The 27973-nt window shown below is 37.8% G+C and overlaps 1 protein-coding gene across 4 annotated transcripts in view; it reads right to left on the reverse strand.

Annotated features, from left to right (window-relative positions):
• GMDS (GDP-mannose 4,6-dehydratase) overlaps positions 1-27973 on the reverse strand; it is a 542341-nt gene that overhangs the window by 412638 nt on the left and 101730 nt on the right. For all 4 annotated transcript variants that reach the window (XM_007058823.4, XM_037893246.2, XM_043540188.1 and 1 more), the window contains exon 4: positions 20812-20921. In XM_007058823.4, coding sequence (XP_007058885.2) covers positions 20812-20921 — 110 coding nt within the window. The remainder of the gene's footprint in view (positions 1-20811; positions 20922-27973) is intronic.

Here is a 27973-nt window from a genome sequence, read left to right on the forward strand (position 1 = left end):
GGACTATGCTTCCTATTTTATTGCATACATTACAAATACACCCCTTGCTATGTATGTGTACAAACACACATACCCACACCCACCCATCCTGCACACCATTTACCCAGCATACTACGAGGCTGAAACTGGATGCCTAGCTCCCTTTGTAACCTTCTCCCATTCTCATCTTTGTGCCTTAATCCATACTCCTATATATAGAAATTATATAGTAATATGAGAAAAAAAAGCCATAAAGGCAAACAATCTGCAGCCAGCTGCATTTTTACTTTTGTGAAGAACCAAGGCATTATGATCAAGACCTTGCGTATTTTACACTTTTTGCCTTCAATTATGTAGCAAGGGTTGCCAAGTTATATAGCAAAGTGGCACTAAATTGAGTGGCAATTTGGAAAATATACAGCAAAGTTTACCAACTACAAAATCACTTGAGGACTTAATTTTATTAACATACTAAAAAAGCACCATAAAATGAGAATATATAACCAAGGCCTGCTATTCATTCAGAGAGTAGTAAATAAATTCTATTCCTGCACTGCTCCACAGGAGGAAATCTTCTTTGCTCTCTGTGGGCAGCTGAGAGAGCAGGGATAGGCAGTGCCATAAAGAGAAGTGGGGATGAAGCAAAGCAGTTTCCTCTACTATAAGCCCTTCTATCTGGGGCTCCACTCCTGGGGGACTTAACGTCTGCACAATCGACACCTGCCCCTGCTGAGTAACTCCTATGTAGCACAACTCCTATCTAAATAAATAGGTCCATCTGCTCACCTATAAAGCTGACAAAGTAGCACCTATCTAGGGCCCACGTCTACACTACAAGGAAAATCAGCACTGCTGAGATCGATGCAGAGGCGTCAAATTAGTGGGTCTGGTGAAGACACATTAAGTCGATGGGACAGCGCTCTCCCATCAATGTCTGTTCTCCACTTCCCCAAGACGCGGAAGCTATGTCGACAGGACAGCGTCTCCCGTCAGCATAGTGCGGTGTAGACACCGCTTTAAGTCAACCTAAATTATGTTTATTTCAGTCACATAATGTACGTAACTGAACTAGTGTAACTTAGATCAACTTACAGCGTTAGTTTAGACAAGCCCTAAGTACTCACATGGCCTTCACTATCATAATACCTGAGCATACTACAAGCACAATGGGATCCTGGTCTATGACTAAGGTTCCTACATCTGATGGTACTCACTCTCTCTCACTCGCTCTCACACACTCACACACACACACCTCCCCAGGGGAAGAAAGAGCTAGATGAGTCTGCAGGTTTTTGTTTACAAGACAGCATTTACGTAAAGAAATGAGCTTTGCATTTAGTTCTGAAAGTGGCGAGATCAATAGTTTATTCCTCTTCCTGGAGTGAGTATCCAAGTCTACATCCAGTTCCCACAAAAGTTCTGTTTCTCACACTTAACAAACCTCTCCATCACTGTTCAATAGTTCAAATGGAAAACTGTTGTGGGGGCATTGTTGGGGGGGGGGGGGGGTGTCATGGAAGGAGATGATGATTTCAGAAGTACCTAGAGCAGATGTGGGCAAACTACGGCCAAGAGGCCGCAGCTGGCCTGCAGGAGGCTAGCCCCCAACCCCCCCGCTGTTCCCCCTCCCCCACAGCCTCAGCTCACTGCGTCGCCAGCACAGTGCTCTGGGCAGCGAGCTCTTGCCGGGCAGCGCAGCTGTAGAGCCACGGGCTGACCCGGTGCTCTGTGCTGCGCGGTGGCGTGGCTGGCTCCAGCCGGGTGGCACGGCTGTAGCACCACCAGCGCTCCAGGCAGTGTGGTAAGGGGGCAGAGAGCAGCGGGGGGTGTTGGATAGAGAGCAGGGGAGTTCGGGGTGGTGGTCAGGGGGCGGGGATGTGGATGGGGTCAGGACAGTCAGAGGGCGGAGAACGGGGGGGTTGAATAGGGGCAGGGGTCCCGGGGGGCAGTCAAGAATGAGAGGAGGGGTTGGATGGGGGCGGTGGGGGGCAGTCAGGGACGGTGGGTCCGGGGGTGGTCAGGGGACGGGGGCGGTTGGATGGGGCAGGAGTCCCGGGGGGCCGTCAGGGGCGAAAAGCAGGGGGTTTGAATAGGGGGTGGGGGCCGGGTCACGCCTGGGTGTTTGGGGAGGCACAGCCTCCCCTAACAGGCCCTCCATACAATTTCGGAAACCCGATATGGCCTCAGGCCAAAAAGTTTGCCCACCTCTGACCTAGAGCAAATCCCACAGAGGCTTTTGATTATCAGGGCAAACCTTGAACTGGACTCTGTCATCAAATGGGGAGCCAGTACAGAAAAAGAAGGTACCAGGGTGAAGTCTTCATGCTGACCTGTGGCATTTTCTACCAGCTGTAGCTTTGACAGGGTTGTGTGGCTTCCTAGATCCAGTGAATTGCAATAATCAAGCCTGGAGGTTACAAATTCATAGATCACTGTGGCCAAGTCTGTGTCTGACAGAATGAGGCACATTTTTCTGGCCAGTCACAGATGGAAGTGGGTATTTTTTGATAGCTACCTGAGCATCCAATAGCATTGTAAAGTCCAAAAGAAATCCAAGGTGCAGACTAAATCTAAACCCCCTTGATGAAATGTATAAAGTAACTTAATATCACCTCTTTGTCCTCAACATACACACATTCCTGCTTTGATGAGGTGAGCCTACCACCAATACTCAAGTATGCAATAGGCCAATGCTAAAAACTAGGGCTGTCAAGTGATTACAAAAATTAATCGCGATGAATTGTGCTGTTAAACAATAATAGAATAACATTTAAATATTTTTGGATGTTTTCTACATTTTCAAATATATTGATTTCAATTACAACACAGAATACAAAGTGTATAGTGCTCACTTTATATTTATATTTTAATACAAATACTTGCACTGTAAAAAAACAAAAGAAATATTTTTCAGTTCACCTAATACAAGTACTGGAGTGCAATCTCTTTATTATGAAAGTTGAACTGACAAATGTAGAATTATGTACAAAAAATAATTACATTCAAAAATAAAACAGTGTATATAACTTGACAGCCTACAAGTCCACTCAGTTCTACTTCTTGTTCAGTCAATTGCTAAGACAAACAAGTTTGGTTACAATTTGCAGGAGACATTGTAAACAAGAAGCGGGCAACATTGTCACCTGAAAGTGAGAACAGGTGTTCCCATGACACTGCTGCAGCTGGCATCGCAAGACATTTACATGCCAGATATGCTAAAGATTCATATGTTCCTTCATGCTTCAACTACCATTCCAGAGGACATGCATCCATGCTGATGACAGGTTCTGCTTGATAACTATCCAAAGCAGAGAGGACCGATGCATGTTCATTGTGTTGTAACTGAAATCAATATATTTGAAAATGTAGAAAACATCCAAAAATATTTAAATAAATGTTATTCTATTATTGTTTAACAGCACAATTCATCGCTATTAATTTTTGTAATCACTTGACAGCCCTAGTTTTTAGCATTGGCCTATTGCATACTTGAGTATTGGTGGTAGGCTCACCTCATCAAAGCAGGAATGTGTGTATGTTGAGGACAAACAGGTGATATTAAGTTATTTTATACATTTCATCCTACTGGTATCATGGTATCCCAACATGCAGATAAAGAGGGTGTGGTTGGGTGTGTTTTAAGTTTGTGAATCCTAGAAGTTTGATTGATTTTAAAGGAAGAAATGTTTGTAAATGTATCCAGAAGCAATGAGCAGGCTATTGCAGATCACTGAAATTTTGGTATCTATAGATGTTGCAGTTTTACTTTTTATTATTGTTCTAACTAGTTGTATCCACTAGCCCCCTGGGATAAGGTTTGGCCTATTTTTCGAGAGCAGCTTGAAGATTAGGAGGTGGGAACAGATGGTTCTAGTCAAATTCCTTTAAATCAGTTCCAAAGTGTAACATTTTCACATATTCCCCATGCTTACCACCCATCTAACAAAACAAAACAAAGCAAAAAAAGTTTAAATCAAAAGGTGACAGGAGGGGGGAAGAAAAAAAAAAAAGATGAAAAACTATTCAGTCTGGCTTTTGTACTTTTCTTCAGGAGTTTCAGTGTTTCATTACTATTAAATCTACTACAGTATAGTACTGTTATTACATTTACCAGTGCGACGTGACAAATACTTGAAGCCTTTCGCATTATTAATAAGCAGGAAAAGCTTGATGGGATTCTAAGTAATTCATCCATGCCATACAAAACAATTGAATGTATTCTAAGATCATTCTACATGCATATGGTGTAATAACTAAGAAGAATTTAGTAAATAGTTGAGCACTTTTTCCTACTATAAGTAGTACAAAATTTCATATGCCTTCTGTATAATAGCCTTCCTTACACTTCTAGAAAAAACAGAAAGCAACCCAACTGTAAAAGTTACAGACAACATATTACTATGAAACTAGCACTGAAATAAGGATCTAAGTTTCACTGTATGGTAACTTCTCTCCTTATTGTAAGAAAAAACTCTTAAAAACACAAGATTAAAATGTCAGTTATGTTTAGAGATTATGGAAAATATTGTTATTAGAACCCTGTAGGAAAACTTCTATATTACAATAAATGACCTATCATAAAATTATAGTCAGTGGCATAAAAAAGGTATATTGTTATCCCTTCTTGAATCACATAGGACATAGCAATTTGAGACTGTCTGTGCAGCATGATAAATTACATATGGACTTTATTCTGCATGACTTTAGCAAATGTAAAACAAAAGCTTTATACAGTGTCTTCAGAGCTTTTTATTTTAAATATTAAATTTACAGACAGTTGCATTTACTAATACTGTTTCCATTACTAACCTATTCAGTGTGGCCGTATCAGGCTAGTCTGTTACCGGAATAAAAATCTGATTTAAATGAACCATTGCAAATGAATGTATTTATTTATAGTATACTACTATAGTCATCTTATCAGTATTTCATTTCAGAATGCATCCAGCTGGATTTACATGGACAAACATTAAATGCTCTTACAAAAAGGAATTTCTTAACTACAGTTTTACAGCATAGTAATGAAACATGAAATCTTAATAATGAATTATGCAGTTAGCAGTCAAATAGAGAACTGAAAGTGTATCCACTCTGATTTCTGTTTGAGAATCTTTAAACGGATTTGCACAAGAATGTCATCATTAGGTTGAAAAAGTTAAAGAAAGTATAAAGATCAAGGATCAACAGCAGCAATACTCTATTGTTCACAATGAAAAAGTTTATAGTTCAATAAGAAGCCTTTTGAAAAGGTTAGCCTTAGTCATTAGTTAGTATTCCAGAATGAGAGACTTACATTACTGTTTGCGTTGCAACAAATATAAGTCGCGTCATTAAAACATTTATATTAAGTATACATTCCCATTTACAAAATATAGCTGAAGCAAATTGTATCTTAACAGCATATTACTGCAGTTATGACTAGAGGTCATAATCATGACTTCTGTGCCTGACCATAGTGCCAGGCCCTCCACAGAAATATATGAAGACATGATCCATTCCCAGAAGAGTTTACAATCTATTCCTACTCTATTGTAAATACAATATATTAAGTTTAAATTAATTATTTTAATAATCAGAGTTTGATAACATCTACATAAAGATCTGCTGTCAACAAATCATCATCCTCTTGGGATAGTCTCTTTTTACGTTTTTAGGACATATTTAATAAAAGCCACTTCAAAACTTAGGAAACACTTTGTAAGCGTAATTAAATATTACTGTATTATACTTAAAATATGAAATAATTAGTTCCTCTTATAAAAGATAACCAAAACACTCATAAAAATGCATACCTTTTCTATTTTATGTGGGCTGTGAAAGGATTAACCTGTGAGATATTTGTTGCTTTTTTAAATATCAAACAAGCCATAAATCAAAAATTAAGGCTACATTTCAATTAAGGAGCAACTGTTTGTATTAAAAGTAAGCTTATTTTCTGTATATTTTTACCACTACCTTTAAGACTTCAGAACTGTTTTCACTTGTTGGTGTTGGAAAGTCATGTTTCATTGTGTTAACGCAATTTGTGAATGTGTTAACATCTTACAGTAAATATCCACATGTAACGTGTCATTAAGAAAGATACCTCTCCTATAAAAAAAATGTTAGCATTTGCTTACAGAAGCAGAATCAACTTTAATCTACACTTGTTGACAGAAAGGATAATGTGTAGCAGATAATCTTGTTTTATCCCCGTTGCATATTCTAGGACTAAGAATTTAAAGTTTTATATGAAAACCATGACCTACGAGAATTAGTGAAAAGGCTGCCCTTTTGAACAATGGGTAGGTTTGCACATTAGATGCCATTACATTTACTTTCAAGCATTAAATTGCAATAATGTTGCCAATCTTAGATTACTAAGACTATATTGACAGTATCATAAATTTGTATTGATCAGTTCAATATCATCATCATGAAGTTCTGAGTCCAGCATTACTGGGTTCTAAATATCAGATTTCCCATGATTTACTTTACACTGAAGAGAAAGTGCAAGACATTTGCTTTGATTTATTTAGTATAAATAAAGAATACCTTCTATGAATATTTATAAGGGAATTTTACCTTAATATTCTGACCACTAATGTAAGGCAATGAATTACAAGCAATAAAATACTTACACAATTTAAATAGAGTTTAAAAGTATGTGTTCCTTTGGAATGCTAAAACTCCTTTGGTAGTTTTAGCTGACCTATCTCATGGTCTTTTAAATCTTAATTAGGATCCAATATTTAGAATTCAGCTTTTAAAGCATATATCCCATTAACATAAGGTATTTTTAAAACCTTTAATAATAAAAAAATTATTCAACTAAATACAGAGGAAGCAGTCAATGGAACTTGTAATATTACTGACTATAGATTGTGAAACACAGAACTGTGCATCTGATTGTGTTACCAGCATAAAAGTGCATGTTATCTAGAAACAAAGAAATGTACATGACATCTCATCTTAAATTTAATTTAACATAGTATTATAAACACTAAAGACCTGGTCCAAAGTAATTTTTAGTGACTTCAACGGGCTTTGGATCTGACCCTTATACAAGAAAGTCAGTCCTTATTATCTCTCATTAGAATTACTACAAACAGACTCAGGAAAACCAAGTATTTTTCAAAAAGAAAGGAGGATATTTACAGTATATCTAAATAGAATACTTTTTATCTGCTATTTCCAGAAGATATAGTTCCTAACTAAATTAAGTTATAACTTTTGAAATCCACAGACAATTTTATATTGTTCTAACTCAGACAAAATGTATGTGATGACCACTACCATAAATCGCATTTAAAATATGGAAAGTAAGATTTAAAGCAGATAGAATAAATCATAATTTTCCTGATTCGTGGCACTAAAACTTTTTTAAAATGGATTAGAATTTAAGGTAGTTGAACAGTGACACAAATTACAGATATTATTCTTCTTTTACTAGCATCGCTCTCAGGTGAGTTGAAAATACGTAATATTTTCAGGAACGCGTATTAGGGCTCTCCAATTAAAGTTTACTACCCAGTTAAGTGAATAATTATGTATGTTAATTATGAGGCATAGGCAATGTAATTACTTACAGGGGATTCAATTTGCCACAGTGAACTTTTAGAGGTACACATCAAGGGAAAACAAAATATTGCACCAAAGTATAAAATTGGGAAAGCCCCTCAAACTCATTTGTCCCATACAAAAAACAGCTTTGTTTAATATTAAGTATTAAATCTTGGAAGCAATAGTTTGCATTTTTAGCATCCTTTAATTTATTTTTATAACATGTTTTCTGGTTTATTTGTTTTGATATTTTGCCAATTAAATTGCATCACCAAGAGACAACATCATGCAAGAATGCCTGTCTAAAATGAAAATGCCACTACTTAATGTCACACAGTTGTAAGAAAAATGCAGCTCAGCAAACACATTTGCAGTGAAAATATTCACTCCAATACAACCATTAAATACTTAATTAAAAATATGGAAACACAGGAGAATGCTGTCAGTCATTCTTACTGATAAAAATAGGGGCCAGGAAGAAAATATAGTAGTGGTCCAATCCTGAAGTCTTTACTCTGGCTAAACTCTCTTTGAAATCAATGGATATGGTTAGAGATATTTGATACAACTCCTCTTCTATGTCACAAGGATGTGAAATATAAGAAGGACAAAATGCAGGGAGATTAGGGGAGCATGCAGTTTCTCAGACAACAGCTGATTGAGCTGCATTACATGTAACATGTTCAAATCAAAGAGTATACCACAGTATACATTGATAGATATTTTTCCCTTTCCAAGCCTAATTTGTCAATGGGAGCTGATGGCACTCAGTTGCTCATGGGATCTAATCCCTTACCATTTCATAAAGTATTTGACAATACTTCTATTTATTCCTTATTTCTTCCTGCATGCTGAATTTCATAGTGGTACAGTTTACCATCACTGAAAACAATTATAAATTGTTTCTTTTTAGATCTTAGGGAGTTTTATAGTCAAATGATCTACTGATTCTTCATTTGGACAGTTTTATTGATAAACATTACTCAAAAGTTAAACTGTTTATGGACTGAAATAATTTGTAACGTTAATTTACATTTCAAACTTGTAAATATGGTTAAAAACAATATTCCATAAGTATCAATTCAAGATCACTGCTATAGAATAAAAAAGACTGAAGTTCAAAGATCAGTGAAGGAATGAATAATTATATTTGTCTCATTTCTAAATGGTTTTTAACAACACGGGTAAGTTGCACAGCCTATGTCTACCCTTAATGTTTAAAAAATGTGATGAAACTATAAAAATCACCATTGCAATGTACCATTATAAGTTTGCAATTTCTGATATAAAAATGCCACATTTTAATTTTCACTTTCTAAAATATTATTGGAAAAGAAAAAAATATGAAACTATTGCCTGTTCACTATTACAACAATGTAATTACCCCTCATAAAATATTTGTGCTCTGACTACTGAACCTATGGCATTTCATAATTACAGGTTCCAGAGTCTTGAATGTGTCCCATAGTGTGATAGTCTGGACTACAAAAACGGATTTTTTCAGTAACCTTATTGTTATCTCGTAGTACTACAAATCTGCAAAACCCTTTTTAGTAAGTAAAATTTTATTTCAACTATTCCACATGCATTAAAAATCTACACAGACTCATTTAAAAAAGTTATACTGTAATTCTTCCATTGATCATGAAAATAAAAGGGGTGAATATATATGATTCAAAGAGGTACATAAGCCATACATATCTGACCGTACTAAGAACACAGAAAATGAACCTAGTATTAATCAGCACAAGGGGGAGGAGGGTGAAGTATTGTAAGGAGAAAAAAATATGCTGGTACTTAAAAAAAAAAAAAAAAAAAAAAAGACAGATACAGAAGTATTTCAGATTTTAGAAAATTAAATCATGCTTTTCAAGATAAATTCCTTGTTCAGAAAAATAGCACTAACCTCAATGGGATTTTGCCTAAGCAGGGCCCTGCAACATTTTATTCTGACGATACAAAAGGTTGTCAGGTGAAATACATTTAGAAAATGCTTTCTGAAGGGATCTTAAAATGTTCTTATATTTTGTTCTATTAAGTGAAGTGTGTGTGTTCAATGCATGCTTTTGCTTACTCAGGTTTCCTTTTAGAGTGATTAGAACAGCATTGTTATGCTTTTTAGCATAAAAGTCATTAAAACAAACATGGTATGTTTCTAAACACTATTGTTAATTTGGAATGTCCTCAGAAGTGTATTTGAAAGCAAAACAGAAGATTTCTTTGTAAAACATGGCATGCTTAATGAAACTGATACTAAATACAGAAAGTTAAAAGAAAGGAATAGAATACTATCATTTTATTGCATAGCTAAAGTACTGTATGTATGTAGTCCATATACCGTCCATGTTTTAGCAATGTTGACATAACATGAATTACATTCAGTACATATGATACTGTAGCACTTTTATTAAAACTGTCAAAACACCTCATTTTATAAAAGCATTTTAAAAGAATCACACAGGCCCACTCATACTGTGTCACCAACAGCAGTTTAATCAAAGCTGAAACATCAGCAGCCACGGTTATTAATTTTTGCACTGTTACACTACACAGTTGGAAACTACACTCCCTTCTAGTCTTACTTAGTTGTAATAGCTAGAGTGAGTTGCAACACACTTCAGAGTGAAAATGCCTTTATTAGCTATGAGAAATTAAATTAAATTGGGGAGGGGAGGAAGGGTTAACTTGTCGAATAAGGGTAGGGATTCTTAGGATATCAGATTTAGGAAGGAAAAAACATGTGAGAAATAACTTTCTGTCACAACAAAGACTTGCCAGATATTGCCTTTACTCAGTTGTTATATACACTTCTGAAAACAATTTTGTAACAATGAACTCTGTTTATGGAAACTAAACCATGTAGGGTACAGCAGGAAAATAAATGGTGTGGCATATGTTTACCCTGAACAGTAGTATTAATACAGTGTTATCGGAAATAAAGTCCTTTCTAGGTTTGGTAGCACTAAGATTGTCCTGGGCTGATTTTTTCCAAATCTTGAAGTACAATGAAGCCACAATAATCTTGAAACTAAACACTCATATCTCGGATTGTTTCTTTACTTTTACAATTATATCATAAGACAACAATTTTGGGCTGAAATTGACTGATAGGCTTCAAAATTTCTTCACTGTAGGTGAAAAATCCTGGCTCCATTGAAGTTCATTGCAAAACTACCGTTGGTCTCAACGTAGCCAGGATTTCATCCTCTGTTTTGAAGGTAATCCCACTAAAAGCTCCAGATACAGACAAAATATTGAAAACATCAAATATAATATTTGATTACTACACCCCTTGTACCCCCATTATTAATTTTGCAACTAGTGAATGCTAATTAAAACACTGCACCACTTTAATTAATTAACCACTTATCCTGAAGACGCATTTAATACTTGAACCCTTTTAATGGCAAATCTAATTTTGGGATTGGGGCATAACAGACTGCAGATCTGTTTCTAAAAAATGCTGACATTTGAGCAAACGTTCCCAAAGAATGCTTGCCTGATTTGAGGACTGACATTTCCTCTCTTTAACTTGCTTAACTAAAAAATAGGCATGCAGGCCAAGTTCTAGAGTACCCCAAGGCAGCAGTTCATTACTTTCAGTTGCAACTTGCGAATACTTTCTATTTCTGTCATTTTAATTTGACATGCATATTATTTTAGTTGATTTCAGTCATGTTGCATGAGAGGACGACATACCTTAAAAGATTAAGTTTTCCCACCTGGGACTATTCCAGAATTCAGAACTTTATAGCATCTCATACCCTTCTTCATCCTCTATGCTCCTGCATTATCAGTGGTAGCTTTCTTATTTTGTGTTTAACTACAAGTTATACCGGGCTGCAGTTGATAAAAGTCAGCTTGCAATGTCACCATTCTTTCACTACAACTACAGGACTGGACTGCTCCATTGTCTATAACACTCTGCTGCCATCTATTTGACAGAAGAAATATGCCAGAAACACGGTAACTATTTTCCTTCTCTTTCCATCAAATTTATCTTCCACCGAACCAGCTGTCCTAAGGAAAAGTACTAAGGGGCATTTGCTTACTTCCCAAAAAATACAGAAACCTTTACAGAACTTGCATTTTTCCTCCCTCTAAATTTAAATGAATTTAAAAACAGAATTTGGGCTACTTAAAATAAAACAAATGTACATAATAAAAATCTTTATTTTTAAAGGCACTCCCAATTTAACTACCTTTTCCAATTGAGATCTTAGAGAATGTATACATAACTCATTTTCAATTTTTAATATGTACATGGTAATGCTGTTAAAATGTGGGTTATTTTAATTATGCTAGAATATCCGTCAGCAATTACATAGATTTAATAAGGGCTCAGATTTTGGATTTCAGTCACATTCATGAAAACCTGCTTCAGTGCCACTGCAGTCAATGTAATTCTACTGCATCAGTTGTTACTCTACATTTACAACAACATAACTGAGTTCAGAATCCATCCCAGAATGTTAAAATACCAATAACGCACCAAGCAGGAGATTAAGAACATAGTTTATCAGTCATCGAGATCATAAAGATAAGGACCACTTCATCCATCAAAGTGTCTAGTCCTCTTTATATACTGTATTGCACAAGAGGGGAATTAAAGAAAAAAAGTCCTTTACTTGCATTTATAAAATATCTTGCAAAAAATAAAACTGTTGAATTTACAAATAACCAACCGACAATGTAGTCTATAATTTTTTCAGTTAGCTGATCACAATATTTACACTCTTTGCTATTTAACAATCCAATCACATGGAAAAGTTTTGCTTCAGGGCTTTGTCTTGTCTTTTTCACACCCTTGATAAGTATTCAATACATTATCATGCTTCATTTTCCCCCGGACTGCTTTCCTGATACTTTAAAATAAAATTTATTGGTGGTAATCTTCTTAGTGCTTATCACAACAGTGACACATGAAAAACAACAACATCAGAGACTGAAAAAGCAAAAACCTAACAAATTATAAATATGTGCAATACAAAGGAAATTAGTATGATATAAGCTTATCAAAAGCATATAATCTCTAGCATTTTTTTCCATTCCAGGAAAAATTGCTACAGTGAGGTGTTGGGAGAGAGGATTTGATTTGGGTGTTTTAGGTGGGAGAAGGCACAAAGAGGTAATTTTACAGGTTTTTGCAGTACTAAAACATGTCCATTTGTTTTCATAAAAATACTGCTTCAATTTGGCTCCCAGTGTGCTTGGCCTGAAAAGTACTTGTTTCAGATCACAAAGTGAAGAATTTGGTAACACTATACTTGCTAAAGAACCAAATCAACATATTCTTCTTAGTACATACTACTGCAATCATATAATCCCATCATATAATCCCATTATTCATTTGCATACATTTATAATATTAGCAGACGCAGTATGTATACTTATCTAACAATTACATTAATCTGTTGAAGCCATGTGACAATTATATTTAGTTACTAAAAATATTTTTGATTTTAGATTTAGTTTAGGCTAGCCAATGCACGCAGCTATTATGATTGGACTGATGATATAAAATGCAAACAAACATATCTTTGTGTGGTCTACTAATTATAAGAGAAATTCCAACCCCCACCACCTATTATCAAAATGACAATTCCTCCCAGATTTTATAAAAGAAAACAATCTGTTTGAACAGGTATAATACAATTTTCATAGTGTTCCTCAACCCTACCCCCACGTAAAATAATATGTGCGTATAACGGAATTTTTAAATGGCTTTACATTTGAATTAGATTGCTCAGAAATGGAATGAGAGAGAGTTTTAAAGCTAGACATAGGCAAAATGACACACACACTTTAAAAAAGGAACACAAAGAACCCTACGCTTCCCTCAGCCACATTGAGGCTCTGACCTTCAAGAGCCCAACATTGTGGCCCCAATCCAGCAAAGTACTTAAGCAAGTGCTTAATTTTAAGCACCTGAGTAATCCCACCAACTTCAAGTTAAGCACATGCTTAAGTGCTTTGCTGGATCAGCACTTTAAAGGATTAAGCCACTCGCTGGTGCAGGTGAGGTTGATAAGGTAATGCAAGGATCTTCTTCCTCTTGTGAAGCAGCAGTGCAAGATCCTTCCTCAGAGCACACAAGTGTTAAGAGATGGTCCTGAATAATGAAATGGCTCACACACCACTTCCTCAAGAGGTTATGGTCTGGAAACTAGAAGCACAAACTGCTGCGAGAAGCCAGTGCTAGGCTAGCTAACAGATGGTAGCTGAGCACAGTGGTTTGGCAAAGAGATGCAGCAAAGTATGCACCATAACATGGTGCCCTAGCCCATTCTATGGAATCCTATCCTGGTGAGCAGGATCCCTACAGCAAAGCAGTCTGCATTCAGGTTCCTACTGATGCAAAAACCAGGAATGGGCTCTACTTCTTAGCTGATCAAATGAACTCCCACACACTTTCAATTAAAGATAATTTGATACCAGCTTGTGATACACTAAAATATTCTATAAAACCTAACTGTGAAGTTCTTAAATTCTATAAAGTTGAGATTTATTGGATTATTTTTGTTTATACAGTGTGTACTGCATCCTTACCCTTAGCACAGCCATTATTCTTGTCCATTAACTGAACTAGATTTTGTTACAATGAGTGTTTCACTGTTCAATGGTCAAACTGCTGCCCACTTAGGCCTTTGCAATGCTTATAGCTAAATATATGGAAACTTAATATAATACAACAACAAAGCACAAAAAACGTGCAAACTGAATGATCAGAAACATTTTACTTCTGCATACCGGATAAAACTATGATTTATATGCTATAAGTAGTGTATAGTTCTGATTATTTTTGATAGTGCAGAAGGACTGGGAACACTTTAGAATTTCCTAACAAAGGGTTTAGCCTGCAATTCTTACTCAAGCAAAACTGAACTCAAGTCAATGAGGGTTACCTAAGTAAGGATTCCAGGATCAGGGCCAAAACTGAATGGATACAAGTTATATAAATGTCACTGATAAGTCTCTCAATTCCAATCTTCCAAACCTACAAGCATTTTGCCCACATTTAATTTTAAATACATGAGTAATTGCATTAAAGTTGTTGATTAATGTTTGTTTGGAAAAAATCCAGACACTACCAAGATAAAACACGGCCTTTTAAATTTACACTGTAGCAGTAACACAGATCCCCAATATAGAGATGGTATTTTTAAAACTGGTTTGTTTTAAGAAAACAGATAGGTATTAGAACCAGTCGTATCATATAAATTCTATTACTTCAATGGGATTTCTCACATGCTTAAAACTAAGCCCTTGAGTAAGTGTTTGCAGGATCAGGGCCTTAACCAGAAGATCAGTTAAAAAGGACTACATTAATCCACCTGATTACTGAACTATACAAATACCAACCCGTCTACTATCATCAGTAGAACTTACAAAACCTTATTCTAGTACCTACATGTTTTAGGAAAATAAACCAGTTTGCAAATACTTCCTATTTATTGTAGACATAGAGCCCTCTGATATGTAAATTTAAAGGGAAGTGTTTTAGCTTGGTAGCATGTTATTTTTTTTTCCAAACAAACATGGACCAATGTTATTTTATTGCCAGATATTCTGAATTTACATCTTGAATTATGTTTCACTGTTAGCGAATATTAAAAATTACTCAGGTGGTGCTAATTCCAATATTGACATAGATAGTAAACATCAGCACAAGCTTAGGAACCAAGTATACATTTCCACTCATAGAAACGAATATTGGTGTTTAGGCACCCAAGCATTAAAAATTAATCCGATTTACATGAAAAGAAAATCAAAGCATATACGTACTTATGCATTACCTGCAATTCTGCAGAATATTTAAAACAATGCTGTGGTAAATTCCGAGTGAAAAATTCTGTCAACTACAAAAAAGTACCGTATATTAACAATCAGCATTTTAGAACTACATAAGCAGAAATAAACCCACTGAAATTTTATGCTAAAGTAAAAAACTTAATGCAATGGGCCTGATTCTGTTCTTATTTACACAAGCTTTATACCAATGTAACTTAAATTGATTTCAGCAGTTACTCTAGAATCAGGCCCATAATGTTGAAATTCCCCAATGTACTGTGAATTCTTTTTCTACTGCATAAAATATTCCAGCTAACCAACATTTTGGGGGTACCTTTATATTCTGATTAGAAGCAAACACTGGCCCTGTGTCAAAATATTCAAATCTAGCAATGCATTAGTAAATCTGAGACAAAACCGAGATGCCGCTGCTGCTGCAGATGGAATAAAATCTGCTACCAGAGGACAACTTGTTGTTTGAAGTATTCCTCTTGTTTAGTCACATATTGACTCTTCCCAGCTTACAACATTTGGGAGGCAATGTGGTTCAATGGACAGAGGGCAGGCCAAAGAGTCGGAAAACTGGGATTCTACACATACAGGAAGTTGTTTAACCTTTCCTAGCATCTCAGTTTCCCCATTGCAAAATGGGGACAAGGCTCCTAAATTACTTTGAGCTCTCTAAATGAAAAGTGCTTTAAGAGTGATGCATATTATTATTTGATTGATATTTTGGTATCACAGCAGTAGAGTGTCTATGTCCAAGCACAGTGCCAAATGCAGACCACGTAGCAAGAAAATGTAGCCCTGATCCACCCTTTCTCAGCAACTGCAGTTTAAAAAAAACCTGATCAACTTCAGGGTTTCATCATTGTTGAACAAAAACAATCAACTATTTGTATTTATCTTGCAAGATAGAAACAAGTATCAGCAAACACAGTGGTTATGGGCATGTATTTTGGATTTTTTAAAAAGTTAGTTTATATGCAAATAAGGTCTAATGCTAGGGCCACTGGCACATGGCCAATGTGTCTGTGTTGCAAACATTAGGCACCCTGGTTGCAATACATCAGCCCATTTTTTTCACGTCATATATATTTTATGACAACAGTTTTGGCAAGAGACACTAATAATCACTGCCAACAGCCCATAATAGGTCATCTCCTACCGATTACAGCAAGTGCACTAAAAGGGCCACATTCATACTTAGAGTAACTAGGCAAAACTAACTCCATTATAAACAAAGCAGTTGCATCCCTTTGTACCACATCTGAATTTAACTCTAAGCTGTTTAATATAAGACAGAATTCTCTATATCAGTGTTATGCTGCCCTTTGCTTTCAACATTTCTATCATCAGCTGAGTATATACCTGCTTGATTAATTTAAGATGGCAACAGTAAAATACCTACAGTTAATACTGCACTGTGGTTTCCTAGTGCAATTAATACTGTTCATAATTATGTTTGCCTAAAATAGATATAAGATGCTGTGCACTGTTCTATACACACACACACAAATATGCAATACCCCCCTCAATTAGCCAAATGGTGTGAGGAAACGGCATTAAACAAATTCAGTCAAACTAGGTTTCGGATATTTGAAGGAATTTTGAATATAGTTAATAGATTTTAAAGTACATGCGTCTATGGCCATGTCTACACTAGAGACCTTATAGTGGCACAGCTGTAAGAGCTCTCATGTAGCTGCTTTATGCTGAAGTGAGGGCTTTCCCATCAACATAATTAAACCACCTCCAATGAGCAGAGGTAGCTATGTCAACAGGAGAAACTCTCCCACCGACATAGTACTGTGCACACTACCACTTATACCGGCAAAACTTATGCCAGCGAAACCCCTGAGCGACATAAGTTTTGCCGACGTAAGTGGTAGTGTAGACATGGCATAGGTCAGGGTCTCTAGCAGGGAGTTTTGGATAACTGGTTTCAGTTAATCAAGCATGTACATAAAACAACCTATTCTGTGCTTGGCATTTGGAGTCAATGCACAGTAACCAATTACCTCCATCAATTCTACCCAAACGGAAAAAAAAAAAAAAATACTTGCATGGTTAGTGACGATTCATGATACAGCAGTGTCTAAAGAACAGAATTTAAGATTAAACTACTAGCGTAACAGCTCTGAAGTGAATGTGCTACTGTTACTGAACACCCTCTGTAGAAGTTATAAACCCCATTCCTCATGAAAACAGGCAGGATTACACACTGGATAATTTGTTCCTACTCTGATGATGATATCATGTTAAGTTTACAGTTTCCAAAAACTAGCAAATTCAGTCTTCATCTCTCATTTTCTCCAGCATAAGATCAAATCAGCCTCTCAATGACCTACTCATGAGTCATAATCCTCACTGTTTACGATTTAGAAAAATGGTCTTCTCTGTCAGTATTTCCCAGACTGCTGTGGGTTCATTCCAAGAACCAATTTCATCTTCATTGGTTTCCTACAGGAAACCAGACCAACTTCCTATTATTTTATTTTCCTTACTTTCAGCATGGCTCACATAAAATTAACTGGAAGTGAGAGTGATAGAAAACTTTATTCTACATAAACACAAGCCAACATAAACACCACCAAAAAACACTGCAGACGTCATTGATTCCAAGTGACCAGAATGTAAAGTAAGCTAAGATTAGAACTTTTTCTCTGAAAGCACCACACACACAAAAAAGTAGTTAATTTACATAGGCTATGATTAAAGCAAGCTTTGCTTAAATCATGTGCTGATGAGGATGTTCACCAGTTTGCAAAATCTTATTATGAAGGAACAGGTACTTTCCCAACTCCACAAAAAGAAAAGGAGTACTTGTGGCACCTTAGAGGCTAACAAATTTATTTGAGCATAAGCTTTCATGGGCTACAGCTCACTTCATTGGATGCATTCAGTGGAAAATACAGCGGGAAGATTTATATAGAGAACATGAAACAATGGGTGTTACCATACATACTAACGAGAATGATCAGGTAAGGTGAGCTATTACCAGCAAGGGGGGTGTGTGGATGGGGGACCTTTTGTAGTGATAATCAAGGTCGGCCATTTCCAGCAGTTGACAAGAATGTCTGAGGAACAATTGGGGGGGTGGAGGGAGACAATAAACATGGGGAAATAGTTTTACTTTGTGTAATGACCCATCCACTCCCAGTCTTTATTCAAGCCTAAGTTAATTGTATCCAGTTTGCAAATTAATTCCAATTCAGCAGTCTCTCGTTGGAGTCTGTTTTTGAAGTTTTTTTGTTGAAGAATTGCCACTTTTAGGTCTGTAATCAAGTGACCAAAGAGATTGAAGTGTTCTCCGACTGGTTTTTGAATGTTATAATTCTTGACGTCTGATTTGTCAAGACTTTCCCAACTCCATTAGTGTCAGCAGCAGTCTTAGAACATTTGGCACTGCTGAACCAGTTCTAAATCATCTTGATAATACCAAAGTATTATTTTTAAAACTTAAAAAGCTTCCATTTAATTTTTATATCTATGATCAGACCAGTCATTAGTTGCTGTCTTTAGGCATGATTTGCTTTTGCTGGCTTAGAGACAAGAGTTTGAAAGCAATTATGTACCCACTCCCGCTCCTGGCCTTAGAAGAGGAAGGAGGCAGAAGGTGCATGTGGCTGATTTACCATTGTTTTCTAATCACGATTTGCTACCAAGTAGTTAAGAGTAGTCTATGGATCCTAATTTATAAGAGAGAACTAAAGTAGCAAATGCAAATGATGATTCCCCATAGTAAATGAAACTACATGTGTTTAAAGAGAATTCTGTGATTACAATAAGGTGCCGTTTTTATTTCTATCTTTTCTATGTAAAGTTACATGCACATTAGGCAGCTGCCCATCCCATTAACAGAAAATTCACCTTGTTACTCACATCACTTTCCTGAACTCACAGCAAATTGGTTTTTGTCTCTAGCTGCAAGTTCAACCCTTTGACAGTATTAAAATTTTCCATTTCCCCTTCAGAAGGAGCATATGGCACTCTCTCTCCATTTACATGTCACATTCTTTCAAAGGACACTGTCTACCTCAAAACTGGCACAGGCAGAACCTTTCACTGGTAATGACACATTCTTAAGCAGATGCTTGGGGAAGTGGAGATGTTACTTTTCATGAACAAATACACAAGTTGCAAATGAAGGAAGATCAATAAGACTGGGTACAAAACTAATTTGAAGCATTCGCTGTTAAGTAGGGTGCCAGAAGCTCAAATTATTTCTATGTCGAGAATAAACCGATTTTAACAGAAGAGGCTGTGAAAATGGTGGCTATTGTATTGTGGTTCTGTTACAGCCAGTGTTCTGTCAATTAACACTGGAAGATCAGTAGTGTATCCAGGATAAAAGGAAAAGAAAAGGAAATGCATCAAAGAGAGAAAAGGTTAAATTGTTCTTTGGAGAAAAATCACCAGGGACAGCAATGACCTTGAAATGCTCATTTCTGGGTAATCTTTTCCATATTAGTAAAGGATTAAACGAGGTTAGTCTCCTTCACTCAGAAAAAGACTTTCTGTAGGTACTATACAGGACACTGTAAATGTTTCATTATGGCACCCACTAGACATTTAACAGACTAGTAGCAACAACAGATGCAACTCATACACACTAAAACAGTGGTTTTCAAACTTTGTTTTGTGTCCCCTTTCACACAGCAAGCTTCAGAGTGTGACACCCCTTATAAATTAAAAATGGGGGAGAGGTAATTTAATTTAATGGGGACTCAGGGCTGTCAGCCCCACAGAGCTAACAGTTTGTGACCCCCACATAACCACCTTGGGACCCTTGAGAGGTCACAACCCCCAGCTGGAGAATCCCTGCACTAAAAAGTTGCAAATACCTCGTAAATAAAAATATATAAAAATAAAATAATGACAGGCTACTCCAAAGCATTCCAAGACAGATACCAGCAGGATCAAAGGGGAGACTGCTGGTGGACAGAAAAGGAGGAGCAAGTCAAAGACTGCTAGTTAGAGGCTTTGGGTGAGGAATAGTACGGAACTAAATGTTTCACCCCAAAGGCTTCTGACCAGAACTGAGAACAGCACTCAGCTATTTGGAATTTTTTAGTCAGGTTTGTACACATCATCAAATATATCAGCTAAAAATAAAATATTACTTTAAAACAATGTTTTGGTTCAGACACAAACCAACAGTGTGCTAGTCTTCTATTAGGGTTTCTTTTCAAGACATTTTGAAACCAATGTTATTTCAAATGGTGGATACACTAAGCCTCAAAAATTGGGGATAGCGTTGGCAATGCCAATTTAACCTCATACTGCCACTTGAGGTTTAATTTTTCATTCAGTACGGAAACTGGCACAGTATTCAGCACCAAGTTAGTAGTATTTGCTATGATTTAAAGCAGTGCTCACATGTTATAACTAGTAATTGTTGAAATGCTGTAGGGGCTCTGGACTAAAATTATGAATAGAGATATAGTGCACACAATCACTAACCATTCAAAATTCTCAATGATAAAAGTTACTTACTTTGACATGGCTCTGCGCTCCCAAGTTGTAGATTTCAGTGGGTTTCACTTCATTAATTATCTTCACCAGGCAAGTACTGTCTGTGAGATCACCATAGTGCAGCTTCATGTCTTCAGATTTCAAGAAAATACAGTTAGACTAATAAAAGTTATATATTCAATTCTCAAAACAATATGGTGTCCTTAGACAAGGTCCTATTTAAAAATATATACACTACTTAGGTAAGAAATTAAAAGAAAATTATCTATATAATACATCATTATTTTTAAAAATATGATCTTCCTTACCAGAGTTGTAACCACCACCTTAGATTAAATTGGCAACATTTATATTACTTGCTTAATCTGTTGCACTTCATTCAACAAGGATATTTAAACTCATCTGAGAAGCTTCACTTATTCTCACCCATTAGCACAAAACTGTTTAGTCTGGGTTTCCAACACTTACAGGGAACATTTAACAATACCTTTTACCGATTATTTTTGTTTTTAAATCAACATTGTCAAATTCAGATTTTAGCCACCACCATTAAAATGCCAGTGACTAAGATTTTCTAATGCAACTAGTGAATTTGGATCCTTGTTTTGAATGCCCAGCTCCTGACATCTTTGAGGGGCCTGTTCTTCATGGAGAGCATACTCAGAGCTTTGTGAAAAATCAGGCCTCTATTACCGACAGCCAATTCAAATCATTAATAACTTTTGAAAATCTTGGCTAGAATTTGTCTTCTGTTAACAAACCTAAGTAACTAAATGTTTTCCCCGTATTTATAGCAGGAAATAAGTGCAGTATCTCACATACCACTGTCTGATAACTATTGGTGACTATCTTTTTTAATGCTGACTGCTATAGATTTTCAACAAAGTCTAAATTTGAAGGCTAAACTACTTGACCCTATCCCTTGAAAAGATTTACATTTTTATGCCTTCTTTCCAAAGTATCTTCTTATCACTACTTTTGCCGTTACCAAATGCTTGTATAGAGTTCTGCACCTTCAAAATATTTGTACAAAAAGTTAACTAAACTAATTCATTTCCTCACACCTCCCACAACGAAGATGGGGAAACTGGGGCTGAGAAATTAAGTGATTTCACCAAGACCATAAAGCCAAAGTCAAGCTATGATTAGAATTCAAGTGTTTCTGTACCAACTACTCAGCTCAGGCCACTAGAGCACACCATTTTCTCGGCTATTTATGACAATTATTTTTTCACCTGTCCCCAGACATTTCATATACAACCCAGCCTTATATACATCTGCAATTTTATAATCACAATGTCTTCTAGGAATACAATTAGAGATGAGTACCACTGACCTCTACTGAGGTCTATCCTTCACTCAGCATGGGTACTCGTGACAATGTCTTGTGCCAGGATAAGAAAAGAACAAAACATACTAACTTTGTCACCCACTACTAATTTGTAACAAGGATGTAGGTCATAAATAACATTCTGCTAAGTTCTGTTCATGGCCAGCTGACAAGAAAGCCAGTCAAAACTATCCATAAGTGACAGCTCTTTGATAATTTTTCAAGGCTTTACTTCTACTATTCTTCTTTGAAAACATAATACATAAAATATTCTAATGTTCAATGGTAGCTATGGCCAATTTCCCCTCTACAGTATATTTCACAGTGACAACTAGCATTAAATATACAATTGAGTCACACAGAGAGTGTGTTTTGGTTTGTTTTTACCGAACAAAACTATGTAGTACAAGATTTTGTGATCAAGTCAGTTTGCTTCCTTGTGTATTAAGCAGCTAAAGATGATTCTCAAACACCTGCAAAGAAGGAATGCTCACATCACTAAACTTTTCATAGGCTGAAAGCGTAGGTGATAATACAGTCAAACTCAGCACTGCTGACCTGAAAGCTTTAGGTTCTAAAAATGAAGTAACACTAAGGAAAGAGTAATTAAAAACAAAAAACCCCACCACTCCACAACAGGCAATGCACCATGTTGCATGACATTACTGACAAAAGTCTCATTTGTGGGGGTCAGATATACTGGTCATGCAGCTGTATTTAGTCTTTCCTGATTTGGTTAGTTTCTAACAGATACGTGAAAAAGGAGGTATCAGCATGAGCCAACTCCTGTCAAAACGAAGACACCATATAACTTATCAACTTTGTCCTTGTCCTCAAACTACAACCTGTAGAGAACTTCTCAAAATACAATTGATTCATCATGGTAAATAGGTTTTAACATTTCTAGTACCAAAAATAGCATACATGAATAGCTTATGCAGTACCTCCATTTTTAAAGAAAGCCATTTTGTTAAAAATCAATCATGGACGGAGACGTTTTTAATCTGCTAAAGCAAGACCCTGGACATTGAATTAACAGATTATTTGCTAATGTTTTTGGTCTCCAGAGTTTGTTAAAGGGGACTGGAAACTGAATGGCTCCATTCCTTTGTTTCTGAGAGGTCCCACAAGAGAAGAGATTATTCATCTTGCCTGAAGGATCTCTCATGTTAGGTCCTACAGGGAACTAATTTTGTCATTCCTCCTCTTCAACGTGAATACGAGACTGCTAGGGGAGATAGTGAGATGGTATGGCATGCAGGGTCTTCAGTACGTGGACAACACTCAAGCAGTGTGTCTGTCTCATTAGAATCAACCAGCCAGATAAGAGACTCAGCATCTAGCCAAGGGTTCTCTAAATGAGAACTAGTTGGCTGAGACTCAGGCAGACAAGAAGGAGCTAATGCTTTTGGATTCAGAGCAGCAACCAGAAGAAATTACTCCTGGGGAAATTCTGCACCACTGAGTACACACAGAATTCATGCCCCCGCAGATTTTTTATTTCCCAGGAGAAAAATGACTGGCGGAGAAGCAAAGGGAGTGGCCACATGCCCCTCCTCAGCAGCGCAGCCGCATTGTTTCAAGCGCCCGGAGCAGCCGGTGGAGAGGTAGATCACTTTGATGGGGTGGGGTGGGGTGAGGCTGGGGACACGCTGGCTGGTGGCTCCAATCTGCACCGGGCTCAGCTGCTAGTCCTGGCTGGGCTGAGCTGGGCGAGGAGCACACTTCCTCTTCCCCTACACAGAGCGGTCAGAGCCGGGTCAGATCCGCCCTCAGAAACCTCCCGTGGTTCTGCACCCCACTCTCTTTTCCTGTCCCCTTCACTCCTCAGCTGCAGTGGGAGGGATCGCTGTACGGGCAGCTGCAACTGAGGAGTGACCAAAGCCCCATTCATCCAGACACGCCCCCCCCGGCCGTCCCTGCTGAGCCTCACCCCCCATACTCAAACTCTCCACCAAGCCACCCATACCCAAACCCCCACCCTGCTGAGCCCCACCCCCCTACACCTGGACCATCCCAGTGAGTCCCCTGCACCCCCAGCCCACTGAGCCCAAACAAGCAACACCCAGACGCCCCCATCCCAAGAGCCACATCCCCCCCTACGCCCACTGAGCCCCAAGCACCTTCTCCTGGACCCTCCAGCAGAGACCCCTTGCCCCTGCAGCCAGAACCCTCCCCAACGAGCCCTTGCATTCCCCCCGCCGGCACGCAGACTGCTCCATACAAACCTCTTACCCCTGGTAACCCCCCCCACACACACTTCGATCCTGCCAGGCTGAGCCTGTCTACCCAAAACTGGTGTGTCTGGCGTGTTTCTGGGTCAGACTCAGCCCTTGCACTGTGTCAGGGTTGGGTGCAGCCTCACCGCGGAGTCTGTGTCCCGGGCGGGATGGGGTGCAGGGCCTGCAGGGTGATCTCCCACCTCTATGTAGCCAGTGGCCTGTGCTCCCCATTGCCAGGCTGGAGCCTCCATATTTATTTACTGGCAAATAAAATTTGCAGAATTTTAAAATATTGTGCACAATTTTTTTTGGTCACAGAATTCCCTCAGGAGTAAGAAATGCAGAGATTATATGAGTTTCTTCCATGGAAGTTGGGAGACAACTGTTTATTAATCAGGTTTGCAAGTGAGGTGGGTGTGAGGAAGGAGCATAATGTTTGATCAGTAGCTGCCCCTGAGGTTCCAGATAGAGGTGGTTAAGGTTGCACTTTTTTCTCTTTTTTTGCAGTTGGCAAAAAGGTTTTTTCCCCATACGCAGACCTTACTATACTTATCCATGGCTTGGGTCACCTGCATCACTGTAATACATTCTACATAAGCTATGCCTGAAGACTACGCAGAAATTTCAGCTATTAGAGAGAAAGCAGTGGTCTGCATACTGAGTGGAATTCCATGCAGGAAATGTAAATCTCACAGTAGTTTGGGTCCAGACTCCCATCTTGACCACCTCATTCCTCTTTACAATAGGGCAGCAATGTATACAGCTATGCTGAATGGACTGTTCGAGATAAAAATGGGAAGTTTTTATCTGTGGAAAGGAGAAGTTTTATACATAATAGTTTAAAAGGAGAGACTTTATTTGGGACAGCGTTTATTTGTTCTGTACGCACTTTTACAAAATATGCAAAGTGCATAGAACTTTCAACACACAGTAATTTAAAATTTCTTTGTGTCTGACTTAGAAGTCTCCTTTAGAAAGCAATAGATATGGAATCTATTTTGGGCATATAGTCACAATCCAGCTTGCTTTATAAAATGTCACTACTTGCTTCTTGAGACACACCCCTTGCAGTGTGCTTTTATTCAAACTGAAATCAGTTGTTCCTGTGAAGAATGCACAGGGAATACACACAGCTTTTAGAAGCTGACGAGACTAAAGCTACTTGATTGCTTCTTTATTTCCTCCAGTACTGCTTGGAGACCTGTTTCAAAACAGCTGCCATGGAACAGACTTTCCTGAGATTCCAAGCCTAATTCTTCCACATCAGATTCAGATAGTTATCATTCCTCTATTAGAGAAAAATGATCGAGAAAGAATGTCAAAAATTATTAGTGTTTGCTTTCTTTCTGGTGTTCTATATTTTTTTCAGTTGTTTCCTTTCACGAGCTCAGGAGAGGTACCCAAAAAAGAATACTTATTTATCTATTTTCTTGTGCTTCAGTTTACCATGTTAGCCATGACATTTTAAACTGTAGTAGACCAAGTTCTAATACGGTCTTCGCTGGAAACACTAGGAATAGCATTCCTCATAAAAATATACCAATTTATTTTATTGCTCTTCAGATGCTCTTTTGCTATAGCAGCTAGACGATTATTTTCAAGTTTAAAATACAAAAGACAAGCCTTCCATAATGGGTAGCTTTGACCACCACTGGTCTTTTTTCAAATTGTGTAAGATAAAAACAAGCAAAAGTCAAACCAAATAAAAATACATCTTACATTACGTTCTGAGGCTTGATAGACTTGGGCTCTGTTAAACCATCCAAGCGAGCAAATTTCAAAGACAAAGGCCCTCAAATGAAAAAGTTCTGTCAGATGTGATGATCTGATTGTTAAATACCTAACAGAAAGGTGGGGAAGTTTGTTGCGAGGTCTACATTAGAGAGAAATGGTTTCAGCTTTCTCACCAAACATAGGTGATAAAGAATACCATTAGCAATCCGAGAATCCAGGAGCAATGACAGAGGTAGCACCCTTCCAAGACCGAAGCACTGTGGCAAAAAAATGGTGATATAACTTCAATAAAAGCAGTGACATATAAGGAGGTCCACACATTTATTTCTCTAAATGCTCAGCAAGAATTGCCATTGCCAGTGTCAGCAAGTACTGCTTCTGTCTTTGTGATGATTCGGAATCTGTCTTCGTACAGCTTAAGAACTCTGATTTTGGGAGTTCTTCATGTGCATCTGTATTAGACTGAATGTGGGGCTTGCTGACTTCTCTGGTGTCCTTCTACCTCCATGTTAGACAAATTCCATGGGATGGCAACACAGGGCAAATAGGGGGTCACTATACCCAGATGGTGCTCTATTCAAATAAAAGCATCCTTGGACAGAGTTGGCTGCTACCAAGAAGAACCAGTTTGCCCAGAGGAGCTGGTAATTAAGGTCTGATCTACGCTTAAAACATAGGTCAACATAGCTATGACACTCAGTGGTGTGAAAAATCCACACCCCTGAGCACCGTATCTATGTGACCTAACCCATATTGTAGACACAACTAGGTCAACAGAAGAATGCTTCCATCTACCCAGTTACCATCATTTGGGGAAATGGAGTTCCTGCACTGACCAAAAAACCCTTCCGTCGCTGTAGCCTGCATCTACATTACGGGGTACCATAGCTATGCTGCTGTAGCACCTGCAGTGTAGACATGCAATGGATCACTTGATAAAGGTGAACGGAGGATCACCTGACAAAAGGGACTGGAGGTTATAAAAGAGAAGGTCTCAGTCACCATTTTGAGAAAAGAGCAGAAGTAGAGGAAACTGGGCAAAAGAGCAGAAGGGCACTGACAGCAAAGGTCAGAGGGGTAACAGCATCCATGATTATGAAGAGAAGTCATGTGCAGGAGGGGGAACGTAGACTGCTTCAAGGACTCTCTAAGCCCAATGAACTTTCTAAAGTGGTGATGAAAAGGAGACAGGAGAATGCAAGGCTGCACGTATTATTTATGTGTGAGATAACGTTATTCATGTTGAGTCACAGATAACCAGCTTTCATCCAGACCCCATATTTTGCCATGAGACAATGGAATCCAGATTTAAGCCTCACTAATGTATGGATAATACATCTTAAAACATCTCACTCTTCCTTAACAGCTTCAAATAGTCATTAAAAAGGAGGATCGAAAAAGTGAAAAAGCAAAATCCACATGCAGCAAACTTTTTTTGGACCAGACCTGTGCCTAGTCTCATAGGTCAAAAGAATCTACCCCAGTGCACCAACTGCAATTCTCTTACTCTATTGAACCTTGATCTACTGTGTAACTTGGAAGAACTCTTCATATTTTACTATATTTATCTGCTACTATCCTGCAAGCTACGGTGTGTAGCTGGGGCTTGCTGCAAGCTACGGTGTGTAGCTGGGGCTTGCTGCAAGCTACGGTGTGTAGCTGGGGCTTGCTGCAAGCTACGGTGTGTAGCTGGGGCTTGCTGCAAGCTACGGTGTGTAGCTGGGGCTTGCTGCAAGCTACGGTGTGTAGCTGGGGCTTGCTGCAAGCTACGGTGTGTAGCTGGGGCTTGCTGGCTTGCTTTAAAAAAAAAGCCCTAAAGGCAATGAGAAAGTAAAACTATTTCAGTGCTAGAGCGATATTCCATACAGAGTTGCATATAAGATGATCCTCCATTTTA

Source organism: Chelonia mydas, chromosome 2 (genome assembly GCF_015237465.2).
Source record: "Chelonia mydas isolate rCheMyd1 chromosome 2, rCheMyd1.pri.v2, whole genome shotgun sequence".
NCBI lineage: Eukaryota > Metazoa > Chordata > Testudines > Cheloniidae > Chelonia > Chelonia mydas.